Source organism: Hibiscus syriacus, unplaced genomic scaffold (assembly GCF_006381635.1).
Source record: "Hibiscus syriacus cultivar Baekdansim isolate YM2019G1 unplaced genomic scaffold, ASM638163v2 tig00111463_pilon, whole genome shotgun sequence".
NCBI classification, from domain to species: Eukaryota; Viridiplantae; Streptophyta; class Magnoliopsida; order Malvales; family Malvaceae; genus Hibiscus; species Hibiscus syriacus.
Genome location: NW_024063098.1, coordinates 1,856,849 through 1,882,946, shown reverse-complemented (window position 1 = coordinate 1,882,946; position 26,098 = coordinate 1,856,849). Strand labels below are relative to the sequence as shown.

The 26,098-nt window shown below is 34.4% G+C and overlaps 1 protein-coding gene across 1 annotated transcript; it reads left to right on the top strand.

The window, feature by feature from the left end:
* Positions 1-10,763: 10,763 nt before the first annotated feature.
* Positions 10,764-12,749, top strand: LOC120163562. Its single transcript, XM_039173469.1, has 8 exons — positions 10,764-11,035; positions 11,117-11,208; positions 11,308-11,472; positions 11,515-11,630; positions 11,712-11,757; positions 11,862-12,050; positions 12,342-12,421; positions 12,546-12,749. Exons 1-8 carry the CDS (start codon positions 10,764-10,766, stop codon positions 12,747-12,749), a joined length of 1,164 nt encoding a protein of 387 aa, XP_039029400.1.
* The last annotated feature ends 13,349 nt before the right edge of the window (positions 12,750-26,098 follow it).

Here is a 26,098-nt window from a genome sequence, read left to right as displayed (position 1 = left end):
AATCAATAAGAGCTCGTCCTATGAAGTCATTACCAATGGAACATGGTATTATAAAACTGCCAGGGTCTATTTGTTTTGGTGGGAGTTTGCTTATTGCTGAACAGATTTATGTTCCTTGGCGATACGTTCTACCTTCTTTTTCTTTGTAATAATTTCTTTAAAATACTTGGCATAGGAAGGCATTTGCTCGAAGGCTTCAAGTAAGGGTACATTAATACACAACTGATCCAGGACATCAACAAATTTATTGAACTAGATTTCATCATCATGCTTCTTAAAACCCTTGAGGGAACGCTGTTGGGGGTCTCACATCGACTGCTAATGGTGTTGAGTAATTGTTGGCCTTGGCCATGAATTTGTTGTTATCCGGCCGATGCTCTTTTGAGCCTTCACTTCTTTCCTTCTCTTCAGACACTTCCTCTCGTTCAACATTCTTAAATTGATCATCCAATTGAGTTACGCCTTGGCGAGGATTGTTTAGGTGTTCTCCCCCAAACTTATCATCTTGTTTGACTTGTTTTCCACTCCTTAGCGTAATTACATTGTATTGCTCCTTCCCATGATGCTTAGTGACTTTAGTATCACTAAGGAGATTTCCATGTGGGAGATAATGTAATGTCGTAGCTATTTGTCCCACTTGATTCTCCAACGCTCTGAGAGATGAACTATGGATTTACAAAAGTGTTGCTTGGCTTTGTAACAAATTTCCTTGATTTTTAATTATTGCAGAATGTTCGTGCATCAAGGTCTTTGTGGAAGGGCTACTGATGATGTCGTTACGATTGTTCTGCCACGGCTGCTGATGATGTTGATTATGAAAATGTTGATTGTTAGAATTATTTTGTTGTGGCCTGTAATTTGCGGCTGGATTGTTATTGTTCCCTTGATTACTCCATGAAAAATTTGGGTGTTGTCTCCAACCAGGATTGTATGTGTTCGAATAGGGGTTATTATTGTTCCGATTGTAGTTGTCCACAAAATTGGCTGACTCATGGTTTTCAGAACATTCACTCTCATGATGATTGCCGTGAAAAAATAGGCATACATTATTGGTCACCTTGACTTCTCTTACCTCATTAGGGCGTTGTAAATTTTTAACCATATTGGTTATGGCCGAAAGTTGAGTTGCTACCGAATCCTTACCTTCTAATTCATATGCTCATGATGTCTTTCTGCCAGTTCCCAATATTGCACTTGGAAATTGATAATCATTATTTGATATCCTGTTGAGGATGTCAAATGCTTCCTCGGGTGATTTGTCTAGTAAGGTGCCATTCGCTGATGCATCTAGCATCATTCGAGTTGGTGCATTGACTCCATTGTAAAATATCACCACTTGCGTCTAATCAAGAAATCAATGGTTAACACATTTGCAAAGTAGACTTTTATACCTATCCCAGTATTCATACATTGATTCATCATCTCCTTGGCGAAAACTCACGATGTCGTTACGAAGCTGTGTATTCATATTGGGCGGATTATATTGGAGTAGGAAACTCTTGCATAAATCTGCCCATGAATCCATTGAACCGAAAGGAACTCCGCTGAGCCAAGCTCTTCCTCTATCACGTAAGGAGAAAGGAAAAAGCTTCAATTTGAGCACATCTTCATGTACTCTTTGTTACCAAAATGAGTTGCATACTTCAAGGAAGGCACACACATGTTTCCTAGCATCTTTATTGGGTGAACCACCAAATTAGCCAATAGAGTTCAACATATTAAACATCACTGGTTTAAGTTTAAAATGAGTGGCTTATATCTTCGGTGCCACTATGTATGGATTGAGGTCATCGAGAATAAAGTTCAAATGATCTCGTATCGCTCTTGGTCTTGCAACTTGAAGATTAATTGTTGTATCTGGATCTCCTAGATCTCCCATGTTGTGTCGCATTTGGAGTTGATCTGATTGTTCTCTGGTTCTTTGGGCGCGTAACCTTTGTCCGAGTGATTGTTCAACTTCAGGTTCAAATGGTTCCAAAGGCTTACCAGAAGATCTCAAGGTCATGCAATAATTAAAACCTACAAAAGAAAATAGTAAACTATGTTAGACTAATATAATGTAACAAAGAGAACTAGTTATGGCTAAAAATTTTGTCAGTTGCCAATCCCCGACAACGACGCTAAAAACTTGATCGCTTGTAAATGTATATGCTAAGGCAAGCAAATCTGTACAAGTATACACAATCGATGCAAGTAATATAGTAGTGAGTGAGTATCATCTCCACAAGGATTAGATTAGAAATGTATTTTCACCACAACTAGAACTAATGTCACAAGCTAATTCCTACTAAGTATTATCCTAAGAACTAATATTAATGAACTAAGATAAATGATTCAATGATTTCAGAAAAGTTTGGTTGAGACAAAATAAATATGCAGACTAACAAAACAAGTGATGGTTTAAATATAATGCAAACAACCTCACATATTCAGACGTGTCACAGTGCACTTATGCTAAACTATTGTCTTGACAACAATTATTCCCAGTTTAGAATGAATTATTATGACTCACTAAAACTGCCCGACAGGATTACTAGGTATTCTTAGACGGTTGCCATGGCAATACCTCTCAGCGTTAACTATAGATGTTGTCTATCCTACTCTAGCATCTATCCCTTTTAGTCGATTGAATCCACTCCTTATCTCTAACGTAGACAAGTTAGAACTTCACCATCCCGGATTCATTTTATTGATCACGTTGATCTATCTTAATTCTCTCAAATTTAAGAATCACTTATCAAGACAAAAGGCTATCTCCGATGCTCTTACAATGCCAATATATGTTTTACCTAAACCCAAGACTATCTCTCGATGCTCTTACAGTGCTAAGGTAAAATATTTAAACTATGAGCAAAACAGTCATAAGCGAAACATAATTCATCATTTATAAACATAAAAATATTGTTTAGGAAAAACAAAGTTTAACACCAAGTAAAGTATTCATGGTGCTATCAAAGATCATCCAAGATTTAACATTTAGTATAACCCCAAATAGATAAAGAGTTAAAAATAAAGAAATAATGACTCCCAAAACCGGGGGCTCTGTCGTGACAATCCTTATCAGCACCGCGCATTCCTTGGTGATCACCCTCTCTTGAGGCCTGATCACCACTCTGCTATCGTCTTGCTATGGAGGACACCAAGGAAGGTTGGTGGGTAGACAGTGGGAAAGCACTGCAGTTTCTTGCCCACGCCTTAGGTAAAGCTCTTCTCTCTTCTTCCTCCCTCTCTTTTGGCGGCTACGACTGGTTATTTATAAGGAAAGATCTCCTAGGTCTTTGTCTACTTTTGGAGTTTCCTTAACTAGTAGTTATTAATTGCTCAGACTTAAAAAGGAAAGGCGACTGGCGACTATCAGAATAATTGAGGCTTGCTTGTATATGAAGTATGTCATCCAATTGACGTGTGACATAGGCGGTTTCGCCACACCTACTTAAGACTTCCTCAAATAAATCTTGCCTCAGCGAGATAAATTTGTTCCGCACGTTTTCATCAGTTCCGTTAGCCTTTGCACTTTTACATTGTCACGACTGAAACGTTATTCCTCTGTAGGATTCCTGCATAAACACAACCCAAACAACCCTTTCTCTTCAGCAACATCAGTCAAACCAAATAAATCTTGCCTAAGCAACACTCATCCACCACAATCTAATATAACATATATGCAACTAAATGCAACTAAAAATGCAGTGCATACTTTGTCTAGACGAGCATTAACTTAAGTTAAAAGACTAGGAATTAAGTCTTTTTATGGAGTTATCACTTATCGTCTTCCAAAGTCAAAGATAGACAAAATATTTTGCCCTTTACAACTTTTCCCATGCCATTTTCCAAAAATTTCAATCTTGCCATTTTTCATCCAACGGTCTAAACTGAACATGAAAATAAATTCTCAAACCCAATCCTCCATATTATTTTACATTATTTTAAAATGTGGAAATAATATTCCTAATATTAATTTATCATTCTTCAAATTTTCTCAAAATTTTTATTTGATTTAATTTACCAAATTTTTACCAGACTTTAACACTTTCTAGTTTTTAACAAAATTTCCAGATCAAGAATCTAATTTCAATAAACCCCACTCTCAAGGTTAAACTATCCATTTATTGAATTAAAATTCTTTTTGGGAAAATTACCAATTAGGTCTTTAAATGTTTCCTAATTTTCTACTTTAGCCACCAAACTTTCAAAATTTATATTTTGGTCACTAAAATAATTTTGGGGTATTAAAAAATAAAGCAACCAATCCTTATCTGAGTTGGCTAAGGAGAAAGGAAAAGAGCGAAGTTTAATTTGATCAGCAGATACTCCATATGTTTTCATGCTAGAGTGAAATTCAGTAAGATGCTTGTGTGGGCAATCGATGGTAAATAGGTAGAAGATGGATCAAACCCATTTTCAGCTCAAACGGTGTCTCTCTGTGAGAGAATGCAATGCATAATGGTTGATGTTCGATAGGTGTTGCAGCTAATTCTTAGATTGTCTGTTAAACCATTAGAATCGATTCTTCGAATTGGTTTTTGGCGTCAGAGAATGTCTCAGCATCAAAGGATGTTTCCAGATTAGGTTCATATTGTTTTTGTTCTTGTTTTTGTTCATGTATCCAATCTACTAGTTTGCCATATTTTTCCTTGTCATAAATAAAAACAAACCTTAATCTCTAATTTTGTTGTGATCCAAAGTAATGGCACCAATTTGAAAAGCACCATAATTGTCAAATAAATAAGCCCTTTTTCTTAGATAAATAAGTTATAAAAGCATAACAGGGAAGAAGGGGTCAGTCCACAAGGATTCATAAATTTCTAATGTTTATTTGAATTGATCTTTAACCAAGAAATCTATAAGAAATAAAATAAAGAATGGGATTTAACAAAGTAAATTAAATAAATAAATAAATAAATAAATAATAATACAAGAATAATAAAAGATTAAAACTAATTATGCTGAGAGAAAGCCTCTAGCTTCGTTTCTCCTCAATTTGCCTCGACCACTGAAATAGACTTTACTTCAGATTCCTGAGGGTCTACAAGGCCCAACCCTTGTAACTTGCTTTTCTCTATGGTGAACTAATTTCCAAAGCTAATCCTTGGAATTTAATCATTGTTTGAATTAACAATGGCTATTGATGTTAACACAATATCTTTCTTTAGTGCTAAAAAACATGTGCTCGGATTATGGTGTCCTAATGAGAATCAAACCCAATCTTGATTTCCCTTAAAGGATCGTCGCTATGTTTATTCTGAGGGAGTTAAATTTGATATAAGCTGATTCTTCTCCCAAATGGTAGATCACAACGTCGATCAAACCAATGCGAGCTCTTTGGATTGATAAAGTCAAGATGTTTGAAGGAAAGAACGATTGCCAATTAATTAAATAATAAAATCTTAATAAATAAAAGCCTAATTAAAAATTATAAGCAAACTAAAACCCTAATTAATTAAATAATAAAATCTCAAATGTTTGAATTTAATTACATCTTTTCATTCCTAAAGAATTATGGTTCACCCCAGATTATAACACCTCAAATTTCGGGCTAGTAGTTTCAAGTTTACCCTAGAGACTTGTAGACCCCGTGGATTTTATAAATTAAGTTGTTGGGCTTAATTTGGATAGAATTGGGTCCAATTATCCATGTAAAAAGGTTTATGAATTATGGAAAGAGGATTGATGGCTTGTAGTGGATTTTTCCATTTTAAAAAGATGAAGGCTTTTATACCTTTCATCTCCATCTTTTCTGCATTTCTCTTATTCCTTCTTATTTACTCCTCCCATTTTCCTCTCCAAATCCCATAGCAAAGGTAAGATCTTGTGTAATACCCCATAATTTTGGTTAGTGACCAAATATAAATTTTGAAAGTTTAGTCATCAAAGTATAAAATTTGGAAAATTTTAGGTATCAAAAAGGTAATTTTGAAAAGTTTAGGTACAAAAAGTGTAATTTTTAAAAGTTAGGTGTTTTTACCCCATAAATGAATAGTTCACCCCCAAGAATGATGTTTTGGTGGGAAGCAGATTTTTAATCTGGAATTTGTGTTAAAAGCTAGAAAGTGTTAAAGTCTAATAAATATTCGGTAAAGGTTATTAAATTAAATTTATAAATATTATTTCCACATTTTAAAATGATGGAAAATAATATGGTTCATTGGATTTGAGAATTAATTTTCATGTTCAATTTGGACCATTGGATGAGAAGTGGTAAGATTGAAATTATTGGAAAATTGCATGGATAAAGTTGTCAAGCTATAATATTTTGTTCATCTTTTACTTTGGAATATGATAACCAACATGTGGCTTGGTATGGATGTAATTATCAAGTTTCATTAATGGTAAAATTGTTATTCCCCATTAAATGAATTTTAAATTCATTTAAGCTTAAACAAATGACAAATTAACTTGAAATTAACTATAAATTTCATGGAAATGCTTTTTCAAAATCAACCATGGATGAGAGATTAAACCATAGGTAAAAGAAAATTTATTTTACATTTTTTAGCAATTTCCTTTGGTTTTTGGATTAAGACGTGAAATAAAAAATTGTTCAATTCGAAAAACACTATCATTTGGTATCATTATTGAATGTTAATCTTGCTTGAATATTAAGTACATAAATTCTAGTGTTTATGTTCATGTTTGGGTTTCATGAATTACTGATGGATTTTGAGGTTATTGAGGTTGTAAAATCATTTCCAAGCTTGTTTGATGATTAAAACATGATCAAACCTCCTAAAAATGCTTACATGATTTTTTCCTAACCCTAAAATTAAGGGAAGTTTGTAATTTTACGATATCAAGCTAGGGGTTTAATTTTATAGACTTTGAAATGTTGAATAGAGGTTGAGTTTATGCTTGAATTGAATCAAGTGAAAAATTAAGGAACCCTAGCTTTATGAATTTTGGCCTAAGCTTGTAAAGGTGAAAATATTTATGGAAAAATTATGTAAAATATAGGAAGGATTCTACAAGACTTAGAAAGTTATAGGGACCCTTTGGTAATCTTGATAAAGTTGGGGGACCTATTTGGAAATTATGAAAAATTATGGGATCAATTTTTAATTGTTCAATAGTTGATGTACTATGGTGAAAATTAATGTTAGAGTGTTGAAATTGATGTTAGGATGTGAGAATAGGCCATTCTGGAAAGTTGGTAAATGTTGAAGATAAAATCACAAATATGGAAAAGTTGAGAACTTAAGTGAAAATGTTATGTGAAGTTTGGATAAATTTGGATAAAAATGAACTTGAATGGTCAATTTGAAGTTTTAAGGTCAATATAGATTTTGGTGACATGAAATTAGTATTTAATGAGCATAAGAAGATTTTTAAGAATTTATTTTCTAATGTGTGTTTATCTTAGTAAGATTCTAACATGTGGTTTGCATTTAAATATGTCTAATAATGATTTAGATTGTGTGCTTTAAATGAAGGTAAAAATTATTATTTATGTACTAGGTATGTAATACCTCAAATTTTAGACAGTAACAAAAATGTAAATTTTAAAAGTTAAGTGACCAAAGTATAAACTTTGGAAAAGTCTAGGGACCAAAATGGTAATTTTAAAAAATTACAATTTGACCCGTAAAAAATAGTTTATCTGGAATCAAAATATTCGTACGGATTTTGCATTAAAAGTTATAAAGCGATGAAGTTTAAGGAAACATTCGGTAAATCAGATCGAATAGAAAATTCAAGAAAATCTGAAAGATGATAAATTAGATCTAAAAATATTATTTACACATTTTAAAATGTTATAAAATAATATAAACATTTGGATTTAAGGATTTAATTCAATGTTTAATTTAGACAGTTGGATTAAAGTAGCAAGATTGTAATTTTTGGAAAAATGCAAGGACAAATCTATAAAGTAATAGTTTGTTTGTTCATCTTTGACTTTTGGAAGATGACAAGGTTCAGGTGTCTTTGTTTGATGGTAATTATGAAGTTTCATTAAGGGTAAATTGGTCTTTTCCTAATTGAATGAATTTAATATTCATTAAAGTTTAAATTAAAGGTAAAATAGCATTAAATTTATCTAAAATTCATGCCAATTTGTTCATCATCTTCTCAAAGTGTCGTGAACCTCTTAAGGTAAGAGAAAAAAATTGGTTTACATTTTTGAGCAATTTCCTTTGGATTTCAAGTTATGTCGTGAAATAGAAAATTGATATATTCGAAAAATCCTATCTTTTGGTACTAATTATGCTTGGTCAACTTGCTTGATTAAAAAGATCCCAAATCTTAGGGTTTGTGTTACACTAGGTTTCATGAAATTGATGATGAATCTAGATGTTTTTGAGGTTATAGATTCATTTTCAAGTTTCATTGATGATTAAAACATGTTCAATCTTACTAGAAGTGATTTTATGATTTTCGGTCAAATGATGAAATTGTAGAGCTTAGTATTTTTATGAGATTTGATTAGAGATTTGATTGTAGAGATGTTGTAAGGTTGATTGTAAGTTGATTTCATGTTTGAATCGAATCAAAATCGAGCAAAATCATGAAAACCTAGTTTTAAAGGTTTAAAGCATTCAACCATGGTATGTTTGGGTGAGAAAATTTATGGAAAATTATGCAAGGTCTGAAAATGATGTAGACCCTTAGAAAAAAATTGGGACCATTCTATAATATATGAAAAGCTGGGAGACCAATTTAACAATTTTGGAAAAATTATGAATTGTTGTGTAATTATTTGATAGTTGATGTACTATGCTGGAAATTATTGTTTTGGAATTGAAATTAGTGTTAAGATGTGAAATATAACCATTTTGGAAGTTTGAAAAGTTTGGTATTTAAATGCAATATTCGTATAGTTGAGGTACTTAAATGTGATTGTGCCTTTGTAAAAGAACTTGGATGGTAATAATTTAAATGATGGAATTTTGGTATTAAAAATTTAAGTGATAAAATGGTGAAGGACCATTTTGTGTAAATTGAAAAAGTAGGTGGCATTATTAAAAGGAATTATTAAGTGTTCAAGTATTTTAGTAGCAAATAAATTTCAAGTATATTATGGATTTTGTTTTGGAGATGAGTTTATGTTATTATAATACTAACATATGTATCGATATCAATTTGTGATTTTGTACATATTGTGATTGATTTTGTGATCGAAGCAAATCGAATATAAAATGATCTAGTGTGAAACATAGTGAGGCACATCTTTTGATAGATATAAAGTGTCAAGGTGAGTACAATACATGCATGACATTGTACATTGATGTTTTATACATCATTAGGAAGACTTGCGACAAGTTTACCTTATTTTTATCAGCATGATATTTTTCCATAAATGTTATTTTGGGTATGAATTGCCCTAATGTTTATTACATGGTTGTTCGTTGCCATGGATGATTAAATTCATGACAAGATGCCCAAGTATGTTATTGAGGTTCAGTGGTATTAATGACATGCCATAGTCTAGTAGCTACAAATTTAAGTAGTACTAGAGAGTGAAATAAAGACACATAGTTCAAGTTAGGTGGACAAAGCTCGAGCTCAGCACTACGGTGCATTATTAGGTGAGCAAAGCTCGACATCAACACTCTTGTGCAATATTGGACTCCTATTCCGAGTTCCTCATGGATTAAGAATTGTGGACAATAGTTATTGATAAAAATCATTTTTATTTATATTATGTCGTTTTGATCATGGCATTAGAAAATGATATTAAATTTCATGCATGATTTGTATTATACAATTTATTATTTTTAATTGCCTCACTAAGTGTATACTTAGCGTGTGATGATTTTCATGCATAGGTAAAAAGCCAGAAGTAGAGTAAAGAGTATAGAGCAACATCAAGCATCATGTAATATATTACAATATCAGTAAGACATCCTATGATGTAATTTTGACTTAGTTAGTGGCATGTACTTACTGCTGTCCTATTAGCTCTGTTAAACTATTTTGGAAATTGGTTTGTAATGGATAAACTAAATCGTTTTATTCTATTTTAATACGGATAATATGAACCAATATTATTATTATGCTTAGACATATATGATTATGATATATATGTGTGTGTTTTAAACATCATATGGTAGTTTTAGTTGATTTAACATTTTTATATTATCAGTTACCATTTTAAGAAAATAAATTTTTAAATCACTTTTGAGTTGGGAAATGTTTTAAGAAATTTTGTGATTTCTATAACTTGTACTGATATAAGTGTATAGGTTGTGGGTGTTACATTTATTGGTATCAGAGCTGCATATTTAGTCGTTTCTGAACATGGAAAGTCTATATTAAGATAATATTTTATACATGTCATTAGGATGTCTGATAATCAAGAATCTAGTAAAGCAAGTGATCATGTTACTCCTGCACAAAGTGGGAGTGATGAGGTGAATCAGAATCCACCTAATACTTAGTCGAAGGTAGAGCCGTCTAATCTGAATCAACAAGATATGCATGTTCAAGATCGGGGTTGTTCTTACAAGATCTGGACAACATTAGTAATCATCAAACCCCAGTGTCAATTCTGAAAGAACTGAGGAAGATGAGAGCACCTAAATTTTGAGGCGATAGAAACGTTGATCCAATGGCTGCTGATTTCTGGAAGAATGATGTTAAGAACATGTTGAGCATGATTCATTGTGACAATCAGGGAAAGTTGGAAAAAGGTTGTGTCTATACTGATGGAGAAAGCTAATGTGTGGTGAAATACAGTCGCCACACGAGTTTCCCCTGAGCAGATCACATGGGAATTCATTCTGAGGGAATTCAAGGAAAAGTATATTAGGGCCGTGTTCATCTAGGAAATGATGCAACAGTTCCTGAATTTGAAGCAGTTCAACAGGATAGTTTATGAATATGAATGTGAGTTCCACAAGCTGATTCGTTTCGCTTTGGAGTTTCTTCCGATGGAGAAAATCATAATTGATAGGTTTGTTTGCAGATTGGATCCCCAATATAAGAGAATTTTGGTTTCTCATCATTTTACTACTTTTCAAGAAGCATTCAATAAGGCTAAAGCTATGGAAAAAATTAACCTTGAAGTTATGGAGGCGAAGAAAGCTCAGACAAACAAAAGGTTTGGAAACTCCTACTATGCATGGTTTTCCAAGTGTAACAAAGTTCAACAGTAGAAAACTTATGCTTCATCAACATCCAGTGGTAGAAAAGGATTTTCTGGAGGAAAGTCCAGGCAGACACAGACAGCTTCAACATATACTAAAGGTTCAGGATTTCGTCCTAAACAAAAAAGTGAGTTCAGTGGAAAGAATCATTACAGTTAATGTCGAATCATGGAGGGAAAATGTTATCATTGCAAGCAAGATGGACATTGTAGAAATAAATGTCTAGGACTTTATCCAAATCTGTCGGTAGCAACACTGCAGCGAAGTGAAAGTAAAAAGGGTAGCAAACTAGAAACGTCTGAGGAAACATCTAATCATGAAGGCAGTACTACTGCACGAGTTTATCATATCAAGACTGATGATATCAGAGATGCTCCTGAGATTATTGTAGGTACCTTTTATCTTTTTAATGAACCTATTTTTGTGTTGATAGATCTTGGCTCTACTTACTCTTATATTAGTGCAAAGCTGGTTAGAGATAAGGGAATTTCTTTAGAACCTATTTCTAGTGATATTGTGAAAATCAATCCACTGGGCCATAGTATAAAGGTTAGACGGATTTGGAATGAATGTCCGATAAAGATACATGGTGTAGAATTTCTTACAAACATATTGGAATTGCCTTTTTAGGAATTCGGGATAATCTTAGGCATGGATTGGTTATCTTCGTACTATGGTTGAGTAGATTTTCGTTTGAAAATGTTGTTTTTAAAGGATGTAAATGGTTTAGAGATAATATTTGTTGGAGAAAGGGTAAATCCCTATCCAATATGATTTCAGCTTTTACTGGTAAGAATATGTTTTCACGAGGATGTCAAGCAATTTTAGCGAATGTGTTGGATACAAGAACTACCAAAGTTAAGTTGGAAGACAATCAAAATGTACGAGAGTATCCAAAGGTATTTCCTGATGAGTTACCTGGATTACCTTTGGATAGAGAGGTGGAGTTTGGTATTGATGTATTTCCAGGTATAACGCTTATTTCGATGGCTCCTCATCGGATGACCCCGACAGAGTTAAGGGAATTAAAGGCCCAATTGCAAGAACTGCTAGATCAAGGATTCATTAGAGTGAGTATTTCACCTTGGAGTGCACCAGTGTTGTTCGTGAAAAAGAAAGACGAATCAATGTTATTATGCACAGATTATCAACAATTAAACAAGATGATTATCAAGAACAAGTATCCTCTTCCGAGGATTGACGACTTATTTGATCAGCTTAAAGGAGCAGCAGTTTTCTCTAAGATTAATCTTCAATCAGGATATCACCAGTTAAAGATTAAAGATGAAGATATTTCAAGGAAAACTTTCAGAACAAGGTATGGGTACTACGAGTTTGTGGTAATGTCGTTTGGTTTGAAAATGCTCCGACAATATTCATGGATTTGATGAACTGAGTATTTCATCATTGGATCTGTTTGTTGTGGTATTTTTTGATGATCTTATGGTATGCTTGTAAACAAAGATAGAGCATGATGCCCATATTTTTACTATGCTCGAGATACTTAAGGATAAAAAGTTATATGACAAGCTATCAAAGTATGAGTTTTGGCTGTCAGAAGTTGCTTTTCTTGGTCATGTGGTCTCGGCAGAAGGCATAAAGGTTGATCCTAAGAAGGTTCAGGCAATACTAGAGTGGAAACCTCTAAAGAATGTTACAGAGGTTTGAATCTTCTTAGGACTTGCTGGTTATTATCGAAGGTTCGTGAAGAATTTTTCGATGGGTGCTTCTCTGTTGACCGATCTCGTGAGAAATGATGTTTCATTTATTTGGACTGAGAAGTGTCAAGAGATTTTTGAAGCTTTAAAGGAGATTTTAACGGAAGCACCAGTGTTGGTACAACCAAAATTTGGCAAACAGTATGTGGTGTATAGTGATGCATCTCATAATGGTTTAGGTTGTGTACTTATAAAATAAGGTAAAGTGGTAGCGTATGCTTCCCGAAAAATAAATACGCATGAGAGAATTTATCCCGCTCATGATCTTGAGTTAGCAGCGGTAGTTTTTGCTCTTAAGATTTGGCGTCATTATTTGTATGGTGAGCGATGCTACATCTACATGAATCATAAGAGTATGAAGTACCTGTTGACTCAAAAAGAGCTAAACCTGAGATAGAGGAGATGGATAGAACTCTTAAAGGACTATGATTTGATCATTGATTATCATCCAGAGAAGGTAAATGTTGTAGCAGATGCATTTAGTTGGAAAACTTTTGTAGCTTTGTGAGCAATGGATGTGCGACTATTATTGAAAGAAAATGATGCAATGTTTGATGAATTAAAGTTAAAGTCGATGCTACTAGATTGGATAAAAGAGTTACTATGGATTTTGTTATAGGGCTACATTTGACATCAAATAAGAAGGATTCCATTTGGGTGATAGTTGACCGGTTAACTAAGTTGGCACATTTTATTCCAGTACGAATGGACTATTCATTGGATAATACGAAGAGTTGTATATAAAGGAGATGGTTTGGCTGCATGGAGTTCCATTATCGATCGTATCCGACAGGGATCCAAGGTTCATTTCAAGATTTTGGAATTCTTTGCATAAAGCTTTGGGTACCAGATTGAATTTCAGTACGACCTTTCATCCACAGGCGGATGGTCAGTTAAAGCGTACTATTTAAATATTAGAAGATATGTTAAGGGCATGTGTGATTGAGTTCAAGGGTTCATGGGAAAAGTATTTGCCTTTAGCAGAATTTGCCTATAACAACAGTTATCAATCAGGCATAAAGATGGCTCCATACGAAGCTTTATATGAGAGGAAATGTCGAACACCATTAAATTGGTTCGAGTTAAAAGATCAGAATTTTGTTGGCCCTTATTTATCGAAAAAGGTTGAAGATTATCTCAAGATGACATCTGAACGGCAGAAGTCTTATACAGACTTGAAGTGAAAAGAGATTGAATTTCAAGAAGGCAATAAAGTTTTTATTAAAGTATCAGCTTGGAAAAAGATATTGCATTTTGGGAGCAAAGGAAAATTAAGTCCAAGATTCATTGGACCTTATGAGATCTTAAAAAGAGTCGGACCAGTGGCTTACCAGTTAGCATTACCTCCGGAGTTAGACAAAGTTCATAATGTTTTTTATGTGTTGATGCTTAGAAAGTGCCGATCAGATCCTTCACATGTCATTACAAATGAGGAAATTGAGATTTGACCAGATTTGACTTATGAAGAACCAGTACAGATTTTGGCTTGAGAAATCAAAGAACTACGTAGCAAGACAATTCCTCTAGTCAAAGTGCTTTGGCAAAATCAAAAAGTTGAAGACGCTACTTGGGAAAGAGAGGAGGACATAAGAAAGAAATATCCACACCTCTTCACATCAGGTACGTCTTAAAATTTGAGGAATTTTATTTAAGGAATGAGAGTTGTAATAACCCGAATTTTAGATAGTGACCAAAATACAAATTTTAAAAGTTAAGTGACCAAAGTATAAACTTGGGAAAGGTTTGGAGACCAAAAAGGTAACTTTTAAAAGTAACAATTTGATCCCGTAAATAAATAGTTTATCTCAAGAATAATGTTTCTATGGGAATCATAATTTTCGTACGGATTTTGTATTAAAAGTTATAAAGAAAAGAAGTTTGAGGAAAGATTCGGAAAATCGGATCGAATATAAAATTCAAAAAAATATGAAGGATGATAAATTAGATCTAAAAATATTATTTCAACATTTTAAAATGTTAGAAAAATAATATAAAACTTTGGATTTAAGGATTTAATTTCATGTTTAATTTGGATCGTTGGATTAAAATATAAGGGCAAATCGGTAAAGTAAGATTTTGTTTGTTCATCTTTCACTTTAGGAAGATGATAAGGTTGAGGTGTCTTGGTTTGATGGTAATTATGAAGTTTCATTAAGGGTAAATTGGTATTTTCCCAATTAAATGAATTTAATATTTATTAAAGTTTAAATTAAAGGTAAATTAGCATGAAATTTACCTGAAATTCATGCCAATTTGTTCTTCATTTTCTCCAAGGGTCGTGAACCTCCTAAGGTAAGATAAAAAAAATTGGTTTCCATTTTTGAGCAATTTCCTTTGGATTTCCCATTATGCCATGAAATAAAAAATGATCTATTCGAAAAACGCTATCTTTTGGTACCAATTATGCTTGCTCAACTTGCTTGATTACAAAGTTACTAAATCTTAGGGCTTGTGTTCACACTAGGGTTCATGAAATTGATGATGAATCTTGATGTTTTTGAGGTTCTAGATTCATTTTCAAGCTTGATTGATGATTAAAACATGTTCAATCTTACTAGAAATGCTCATATGATTTTCGGCCAAATGATGGAATTGTAGAACTTTGTGTTTTGATGAGAGTTTATTAGAGCTTTGATTGTATAGATGTTGTAAGGTTGATTGGAACTTGACTTCTTGTTTCATTATAATCAAAATCGAGCAAAATCATGAAAACCTAGCTTTAAAGGTTTAAAGCATTCGACCATGGTATGTTTGGGTGAGAAAAATTATGGAAAAATTATGTAAGGGATGAAAATGATGTACGAAGTATTATACAAGCCTTAGAAAAATTTGTGGACCATTCTATAATTTTTGAAAAGTTGGGGGACCAATTAGACAATTTTGGAAAATTGTGAATGGTTGTGTAATTATTTAAAAGTTTGGTGATTTATGTGCAATATTTGTATAGTTGAGGTACTTAAATGTAATTATGCCTTTGTAAAAGCACTTGGATGGTAATAATTTCAATGCTGGAATTTTGATATTAAATATTTAAGTGATAAAATGGTGAAGGGCCATTTTGTGTAAATTGGAAAGATTGGTGCCAATATTAAAAGGAATTATTAAGTGTTCAAGTATTTTAGTAGCAAATAAGTTTCAAGTATATTATGGATTTTGTTTTGGAGACGTGTTTATGTTAGTACAATACTAACATATGTATCAATATCAATTTGTGATTTTATACAGATTGTGATTGATTTTGTGATCAAATCAAATCGAATATAAAAGGATCTAGTGTGGAGCATAGTGAGACACATCTTTTGATAGATATAAAGATTCAAGGTGAGTGCAATGCATGCATGGCATTGTACATAGATGTTTTATACATCATCAGGAAGACTTGCGACTACTTTGTTTTTTATCAACATGATATTTTTCCATGAATGTTATTTTGGGTATGAATTAGCCTGATGTTTATTACATGGTTATTCGTTGCCATAGATGATTGAATTCATGACTAGATGCCCAAGTATGTTATTAAGGTTCAGTGATATTAATGGCATGCCATAGAGTCTAGCAGCTTCAAATTTATGTAGTACTAGAGTGTCAAATAAAGACACATAGTACAAGTTAGGTGGGCAAAGCCCGACCTAAGCACTACGGTGCATTATTAGGTGAGCAGAGCTCGACCTCAACACTATTGTGCAAAATTTGACTCCTATACCGGGTTCCTCATGGATTAAGAATTGTGGGCAATGGTTGTTGTTAAAGATGATTTTTATTTATATTGTGTCATTTTGATCATGGCATTACAAAATGAAATAAATTTCATGGATGATTTGTATTGCACAGTTTATTGTTTTTCATTGCTTCATTAAGTGTATACTTAGCGTGTGATGATTTTCATGCATAGGTAAAAATCCAGAAGTAGATTAAAGAGTATAGAGCGACATCAAGCATCAAGGAATATATTACAATATCAGTAAGACATCCTATGATGTAATTTTGACTTAGTTAGTGGCATGTACTTACGATTGTCCTATTAGCTCTTATAGACACCCATTTTCTTAAAAGATAGAACTAGCAAGAGTTTATCTCCTAAGATGACTCTTCCACCACCATATCTTTTAAAGCAACACCAACAAACGTGCAACAACCGAGCAAGGAGTTTAGTTACATTAGGATTCTATTGTTAATAGAATTCTAAAAATAGTTAGTTTTTTTCACTATAAATACATGTAATCTTGCCCATTTATAAGACACGATTTACATACAAGATACAGAGAAAAGCACGAAAAAATACAAAGGCAAAGCTATTGTAAACTATTCGAAAAGGAAATAAATGGTAGCATTTTTTTTACATTGATTCGTTCATTTCTCGCATGTGCATGTTATTTTTCTTGAGATTTGGTTTGAAAAACCCAAAGCGTGGGTTACGCCGATGACCAAAAAGGGGTGGGGTTTCGAAGTTTCGAACCTAGATCTACTCCCGAGGCATGTTCATTTTTTAAAGTATTTAATAATCCCCCTAAGTCAATCTTAATCTTTAATTTACCTTGAAATTTATCCCTTTAATTTTACTTTTATATTAATTTCGTCCCCTATATATATATTTTTAATTATATTTTTTTATTTATTTACTATATTCCTTTTTTTATTTATATTATATTATTTATATTATATATATCTTATATCATTATATATATATATGTATAGATGTATTAATTTTTCTCCATTTATTATGTATATATTTTTTCTTAATATTAAATTTTATATGTTTTTATATATATTTTCTTAATATTCTATTTTTTATTTATTTATATATATTATATTTTTACTTTATTTTATTTTTTTCTATTATTTTTTTCTTAATATCATGTATATCTTTATTTTTTATTTGTTTTACTTAGTATTATATATTTGTTATTTTTATTTGTTTTAGTAAATACTACTTTATGTGTACACATTATTTTTATTCATTTTTAATTTCTTTTACCTTTTTTATTTTTTTACTCCATTAATTTTCTGTTTATCTGTGTCTTTGTTTTTTAACATTTTATTCATTTTGTTTATTTTTATTATTTTCTATTATTTTTTACGTGTTTTGTTATTTTCTATTTTTTATTATTTTATTTATTATTCTCACGTTTGCACACTTGCTATCCTAATTCGATTTTATACTCCGCTACGAATCTAACGTTTTTATCTTTTAAGGGTATTTAAATCAATCAATTATAAGTAATTTGAATCAGGACTGTTAAATTTTAATTTAAATTTTGAATTTTTGCAACTAAAACAATCGGCAAATTAATTGATACCGAAAGGGCGGTTTAAGGGTGCCAATCCTTCCTTGATCGTAACTGACTCCCGAACCCGACACATTTCTGGTAAAAATGCAGATCAGGTAAGATGGTGTCCGACCCACCTAAATTCGTTTTAAAATGGTCGGTGGCGACTCCAATCCACATTCTTCATGTCGAAGCCCAATTCCGGGGCCCAACCGAAAGACGGTTACGACAGCTTGGCGACTCCGATGGGGACAGGTGAGTGAGTCATGCTAAGGTAATTTCCAATTGTCTTTTTAACGAAAAGCGTAAGTTTAAATTTTAAGGTAACATTTCGATCCTTTTTTACTTACTTTTGATTATATTTTTGGGTAAATAGTTGTACTAATCGCTTTCTCGTGATTTCAACATTCAAATCTTTTTTATTTAAGGCTCTATAACCGAGCTCCAAACCTTGTCTTAAGTAGGGGTGAAAGCGACACCTTCGTGTGAATTTATTCACCGTACAGGCCTAGCAAGTAGCCTTCGGGATTCATATATCTTATGTTTTCGTGTGAATTTATTCACCGTGCGGGCATAAGGGAATGTGTCCTCTCGAGTTTAACTTAGTTCACACAAGCCTGTGATGGGTTTAGGGCTAAGGGTCTGGCAAGCCCAAGGGGGCACCAGTAAGGAGAACTCGGGTACCGTTTTTAGAACCTAAACCGGGAAACCATGGAGAATTAGAGCCTACCCCGAAACCACATTCCAAAACCTAGGATATTTTTACCCTAACCATTTTCTTTTTTGTGTTTTTTTCTTTCCTCATTTTTTTTATTTTTATTTTACTAATCCTTTTGTCTTTGTGTTTGTTTTCTAGCATTTGCATCATAACAAGAGGCTATTGATCCTTAAAAAGCGTTTGTTAAACACAAAATAAATCTGAATTAATGGACAAAGGTGTTGTAATACAAGAGATTAAAAACACTGAGGCACGACTATGGTCTGAGAAGACTCAGAAAGACAAAGGAGATAGTCATAAGGGAAATTATGTGTCAGAGCTTGTTAGTTACGCATCTGTCAGCCTGAAACAAAACGATGTCCAAGAACTGCGAAATATTTGGGATAGTTGGGGGAATGACAGAAAGCAGAAGTTCAGCCAACGATATGGTGATATTTCCCTCTTACTCCATGTCAAGACTGATGAGCCCCTGTTCCGAGCATTAATTCAATTTTGGAACCCGGGATATAGTTGTTTCACCTTTAACCGGGAGGACATGGTGCCCATAATTGAAGAGTATACTACCCTACTGCACTGTGAAAACATCAGACTAGAGAGGGAATATATCAAACACATCAAGAGTCAGCCTTTCAAGAACGTACTAGCTAAGATTGTAGGGGTTGATGAAAAATGGATGACTGATCGACTTCGACACAAAGGTAACGGGGAAGGAATCGAGTGGATCCACATAAGGCAACTAATGAAGAACCACCCTGATGAATAGAAGACTATAGACCTTTTTACACTAGGTCTGTACGGTCTGGTTATCTTTTCGAAGACTTTAGGCTGCATCGACGCAGCCGTGGTAGAACTATTCGAACAACTTCCAAGGTGAGTCAACCCAGTACTGGTCATCTTAGCCGAAACCTTTCGATCTCTCAACCATTGCAGAAGAACTAGCAGAGGAAGGTTCATTGGGTGTATTCAACTCCTTCAAGTCTGGATTCACAGCCACTTTTGGAAGACTAATGGGGTAGCCTATCGCCGATTCAGCACTACCTATTCACCTTTGGGAGAATTCATCACTAGGAAATGGCATGAAGATGCTTCAAATGAAAAGTGGATGAAAGGTTTTACACATCTTCAGGATCGGGATATTACCTGGAGAGCCCCCTGGTTGTTCCTCGGTGACGTTCTTTTTCGGTGTGGGGATTCTAATATTATGATCTTACTTAGACTTTGGGGTGCAGTTGGGTATGCTCTGTTGTTAGCACTTAGACAGTATGGGGCACGTCAGTTTGTCCCGGTAACATGCGGGCTAGCTAGATCAGAGTTTGTATATAATGGTGACAGTTATAAGAAGAGGATCAAGGAAGCAGCTGATTCGTGGAAGAAAGTATATCGGATGGATGTTGTGGCTGCCAGAGACATGCTTACTCCGGATTATGTGGAGTGGCGAAGACTAAGAAAGAATGATAACATCCGGTGCCAAAATGTGAAGACACCCGGACCATGGAGGAACATCTCAGGCATGTCCCTTCTGAACTTGAGATAGCTAAGGCGGAGTTTGAAGCTGTGAATAACGAGCTGAAACAGAAGGTTAAAGAATTGGAAGCTGAACGTTATCAATGGAAGCTAGATGCCGAAACTCAGAAAGATAGAGCAGACAAGCTGGAAAGAGAACAGAAAAGAGTCCGTTTTGAGCTCGAGGATTTGAGGAAAGGGTATCAAGATAAAGTCAAGGATAATTCCATGTTGAAAGTAACCTCTGAATACTGGAAAGATGAAGTTCATAGCTTAAAAAGAAAGTTTGAGGGGTCTGATGAAAGAGCTTGGAAAGAACAGTTGAAAACTGCTCAGAGGCACTTAGCAGACAGTCAGCATCAAAATTAATGCTTGAGAATCCAGATGACTGACCTAGAAAAACAACATGAGAGAGATGGAAAAACAATATCCGAGTTAGAAGTTATTGTGGATGGATTCAAGAAGCAAGCAGCCGAGCTTTAGATAATACCCTTCGACGGAGGTCTGCAGTGGCGTTTCTGTTGGGAGCAAGCACAACAAAGGGTGAAAGCTAGAGACGCAGTCATCCGAGATTTTCTAGATCAAGTGCAAAAAGCATCCCGTCATCTTCACAGCCTGGCAAGGGAAGCTGGAGTGGTTCGACAAGGCATTCAACTAATGACAGATGAAGGCAGAAGACTTGTCAACCTACTAGAAACTATTCGGGGTCTAGAGGATTTAGTCCAAACGTACCTTTGATTGTTTTTTATGTCTCTTACAAGATAAAACAGTTCTGTCTATCTAAGGATTATTTATAATAATAGACACTTTTCCGGATCAATGCCTCGAACATTTCATGCATTTTTGCATTTTGCATCTACATTTCATTTTTTAAGCATTTTTATAAACATGAAATTTCTTCATGGAGAATTCGATGAAGTGGTTTTAACCACATGACACCACATGGAAGTAAGATTGTAACATCAAAAGAAAAAAACTGAAATCACAACGAATGAACTGGACCAGCTGGTTGTACGACTAAGCCTGCCAGGATGATATGAGAAGAGAGTCCACATATCCTAAGGGCTACGATGTTGAAGCTGTTTGCAGTTGCCACATAGGATACTCCGTACATTCCTCTGAGAACTATAAGGCGATGAAGCGCGAGATCCAAAACCTGATGGATTCAGGGGCATGGACAGCCGAAGAAGGGGACATTGTATATATCATTTGCACTAAGAGGATTGTTTTGTTTAAACATGTCTTTGATCTTTCATGTTTGCTTAATCTTTTAAACGATTAAATTTATGCTACTTTCTAAGGTAGAGCAATTGAACAAATTTTAATCTTTAGTTATTTGAATATTAAATGAATTAAGGATTCTTTTAATTCTTCAAGAATTATGGATTTTTGACATATGGAAAGATTGGACCTTTCTTATCCTGTCTCAAACCCCAAAATAAAATACCTTGATTCTTTACCCAAAATAACTCATGGTCATTACCAAAAAGACCAAATTTTGACATTACCTCCCTTTGAAATTTTTGAACATTGCCTTAATCTTTTTGATACGCCTATACCTTTCTTTGAGTCAAATAAAGTCATACCATTGTCTTTTTAGACTCAAAATTGACATTCTAATACCATTAAAACCCAAGGCATTGAGTTGTTCATTTGAACATGAGCATTCTTCTAAGACACAACTTGGGGCATCTCGCAGAGAGCCTGAACATTGAGACATGTTGGGAGCAAGAAGCAGAAAGAAGAATTCACTCAAAATAATTCTATGATGCATTAATTACATTGTTTTCATGTGAATAAAAATAATCCTGAAAAACCTATCCCCCTAGGGATACCTCTTCTGTGAGGACTTCCATGTATGAAATTATGAACGGCTTTCTTTCTTCATCCCTTCACAACAGGAGAAAATATATATCCCTTGTGTCCCCTTTTGAGCCTATAGTATTTTTTTCTTCTGATTCAACCTTAACCAAGGATCACCCTCCACACTGGGGGCAAGGTGGAGAAAATCTGCTCGCATGAGTGAAGACATTAATTCAGATGAGATACCGAAAGGTGAACCAAATGCCAAGTGCGAAGATTCAATCAGAACAAAAAGAAAAAAAAGAGAAAAAAAAAGAGAAAAAAAAAAGAAAAAAACAAAGGAAAATTGAAGAAAAAAAAAGACAAGATGCATATGCAAAGATTCTCTTGATTCAAACGACGCATCGAGATTCAAACTATAAGATTGATCAAGCACAATCATTTCCGAATCACTGAATCACTTCACTCAAAGATCATAGACCATCAAATGAGATTGATCGAGCACAATCATTTCCGAATCACTGAATCACTTCACTCGAAGATCATAGAGCATCAAGAGAGAGACACATACGAGCAGATTCAAATTTAGCAAGATATGATTGAAGACATAAGAATGAATTGATCCTTGGTTCAATCACCCTTAAACACTTGTTTGGGTCTTTTATCCATTTCTTTCATAACCATGAACCATGACCTACGTTACGTGCCTTAAAAGTCCCTTCTAATCATACATTGATTTCTGAACAGAAGAAACTATCTTCAGATTTCATCTCGCCCATCAGGATTAATCTTTATTTGCAAAAAATAGTGTAATTAATGCATGATAAAGAAAAATAACAAAAGAGGGTTCAAGATGTAAATTCTGAATGACGTCTTGAAACCAAAGGAGGATTCGAGTTGAAAACCTGAAAAGGCGGCTCGAATACAAAAATTAGGCAACTGAGGCAATCGCGCGAAATCCTTGATAAGGCATCGCACAATCCGAGCTTAATTATGAAAGTTGGGAATTGGAGAACACTTCCAATAGAGGAGCATGCAAGATACCCCATCAAACCTTTGAGCATCAAATAAAAAAAAAATGCCAAACCTGTGACCAAACACAATAACCTGAGACATTTTTATCCTTTCCTTACTTAACCATTTCCCAAAAATAGATTTGATCTTGGCACATGTCAAACGACTATAATTTATTGAAGGATTAACAATATAATTAATTCTTTGATATCCAATGAACTTTAGTTTTATGATTTGTCTCAATTGTAAAACCGTGAAAGGGGCAATATTTTCAAAACTTTTGGTTAAACATTTTTCGAAACTCTTTTTTGATATATTCAGAACTTTGAAAAAAAAATAAAACATTTTTTTAAAAACAAAACAATCTCTCTAGAGTGGATCTTGGTAAATGACATGTGGCTCTCAAACACAAAACTCATGCTTAGAATCAATGCTGAAGCAAGAAATCAGGAACAATGAGGGCATCTTTGAAGATTCAACATCAAATGTTGGGGCATTTTTAGATTTAACATCAAATGTTGGGGAATTTTTTGAGATTCAACATCGAATATTGGGGCATCTTTGGGAATTCAACATCCTGATGCAAATTATCAGACCTTTTGAAGCCATTTCCTCCATATGCAGGAACAAGCACACAAAGCACGAGACTCCATCCAGGGGATAAAACATAACTAATTCATGTTACATGCATCTTAGACATACTTAAGAACATCACATTTATCATTTTTGTATACATACGTTTTTGCAGCTTTTTGAGTCAAGTTTCAACTTCAAGATGAAGGATGCTCGATTCAAAAGCACATGGTGGTTGCTCTACCTCACAGCGAAGGGGCGACTGTCTGACAACAAAACAACTTTCCATTTTCAGTCAGAGTCAATTTAAACTTCACGGCGAAGGATATTGAACTCAAAGCGACACAATTAGCTCGAGAGTAGATTTTAACTTCATGACGAAAGATATCTAGATCAAAGCCAAACTTCACAATAAAGGGGTCATCCACGGTTTTGACTTCACGGCAGAGGGAATCGTGTCCACCCACAATATACAATACTTGGATTTCAACTTCACAACGAAGGATATCCAAGTCAAGGCTCAACTTCACGACGAAAGGGCCACCTACAATTTCAACTCCACGAAGGAGGATATCGTGCCACTCAAGACAACATAAGTTCAACTCCACAACGAAGGGAAGACTGGTTGTCAACAAACAATTTCCCAATTTCAGAGCCAATTTCAACTTCACAGCGAAGGATATTGGACTCAAAACAGCACAAGCTTAACTTTACAGCGAAAGGGCGGCTGGCTGTCAACAAACAATTTCTTAGTTCCAAAGCCAATTTTAACTTCACAGCGGAGGATATTGGACTCAGAACAATACAACTTACTTGGATTTCAACTTCACGACGAATGATATCCAATTCCAAGGCTCAACTTCACAACGAAGGGGTCATCCACGGTTTTAACTTCACGACGAATGGAATCGTGCTCACCATTATCTCTCTTGAGACAGTTTCCAAGTTTCCCTTGAAACAAAATCTTTGAATTTATTTCTCCTAAAACAAATTTTGTCTCCCTTGAGACAGTTTCTCTTGAAACACAAAATCTTCAAATTTATTTCCCTTAAAACAAAATTTTATTTCCCTTAAGACCGTTTTTCATGAAACAACAGATATCTTTGAGATCGTTTCCCTTGAAACGAATTCTATCTCTTTCGAGACAACTTCTCTTGAAGCATCATCTGAACCGTTACACTCAGCTCAGACACATACTTGAGATGGTCGAGAAGCATTTTTCAAATCAAAAATAGAATGTACACATCAGATTTGAATATTTGAAGAATTCAAGATCAGGGATCAGAACTTGAAGATTCAAGAATCAAGATTCCAGACAAGCAACCGGAGATCGAGATTTCTCTCTAGAGCCACAAGATAACATATGTTGCATATGTATTTTAGGCACACCTAAGAGCATTACATCCATAGCATCACATAAATGCATAACTTTTTCAGGTTTTAGCTAGAGTCAATTTCAACTTCACGGCGAAGGATATTGAACTCAAAGCGACACAATTTGCTCGAGAGTAGATTTCAACTTCACGACGGAGAATATCTAACTCAAAACCAAACTTCATAATAAAGGGGTAATCCACGGTTTCAACTTCACGGCGAAGGGAATCGTGTCCACCCACAACATACAATACTTGGATTTCAACTTCACGACAAAGGATATTCAAGTCAAGGCTCAACTTCACGACGAAGGGGCCATCGCGATTTCAACTCTACGACGGAGGATATCGTGCCATTTGAGGCTCAACTTCATGACGAAGGGGCTTCCCAGTTTCAGAGCCAATTTCAACTTCACAGCGAGGGATATTGGACTCAAGACAACACAAGCTCAAATTTATAACGAAAAGGTGACTGATTGGCAATAAATATTCAGAGTCAATTTCAACTTCACAGCAAAAGTTATTGAACTCGAGACAACACAAGCTCAACTTCACAACGAAGGGGCGGCTGGCTATCAACAAACAATTTCCCAGTTCCAGAGCCAATTTCAACTTCACGACGGAGGATATTGGACTTGGAACAATACTACCCACTTGGATTTCAACTTCTCGATGAAGGATATCCAATTACCAGGCTCAACTTCACGACGAATGGGCCACCCGCGGTTTTAACTTCACGACGAAGGGGAATCGTGTACACAAGCAACATCCATCTCTAGATAGGATTTCAACTTCACAACGAAGGATATCCAACTCAAAGAACGGTTATCTGTCAACAAAGACCTTCAGGTTCGACTACGCTCAGCTCCAAGACACATAATTTGCAGCATAACTCAAGGCAAGAAGGGTTATCTATCATCAAAGACCTTCGAGTTCGATTACATTCAACTCAGAGGTAAATCAAATTTACAGTATAGCTCAAGGAAAGAAGGGCTATCTGTCAACGAAAATTGTCGAGTTCGATTCCATTCAGCTCGATGACACCTCA

What these genes read in the sequence shown, in the direction of transcription:
- LOC120163562 (XM_039173469.1), top strand. Translation starts at nt 10,764, where the DNA reads ATGATGCAACAGTTCCTGAATTTGAAGCAGTTCAACAGGATAGTTTAT. An exon ending in ATTTCGTCCTAAACAAAAAA is followed by an intron (nt 11,209 to 11,307) that starts GTGAGTTCAGTG and finishes ATAAATGTCTAG; the next exon opens with GACTTTATCCAAATCTGTCG. An exon ending in TGCTCCTGAGATTATTGTAG is followed by an intron (nt 11,473 to 11,514) that starts GTACCTTTTATC and finishes TTGTGTTGATAG; the next exon opens with ATCTTGGCTCTACTTACTCT.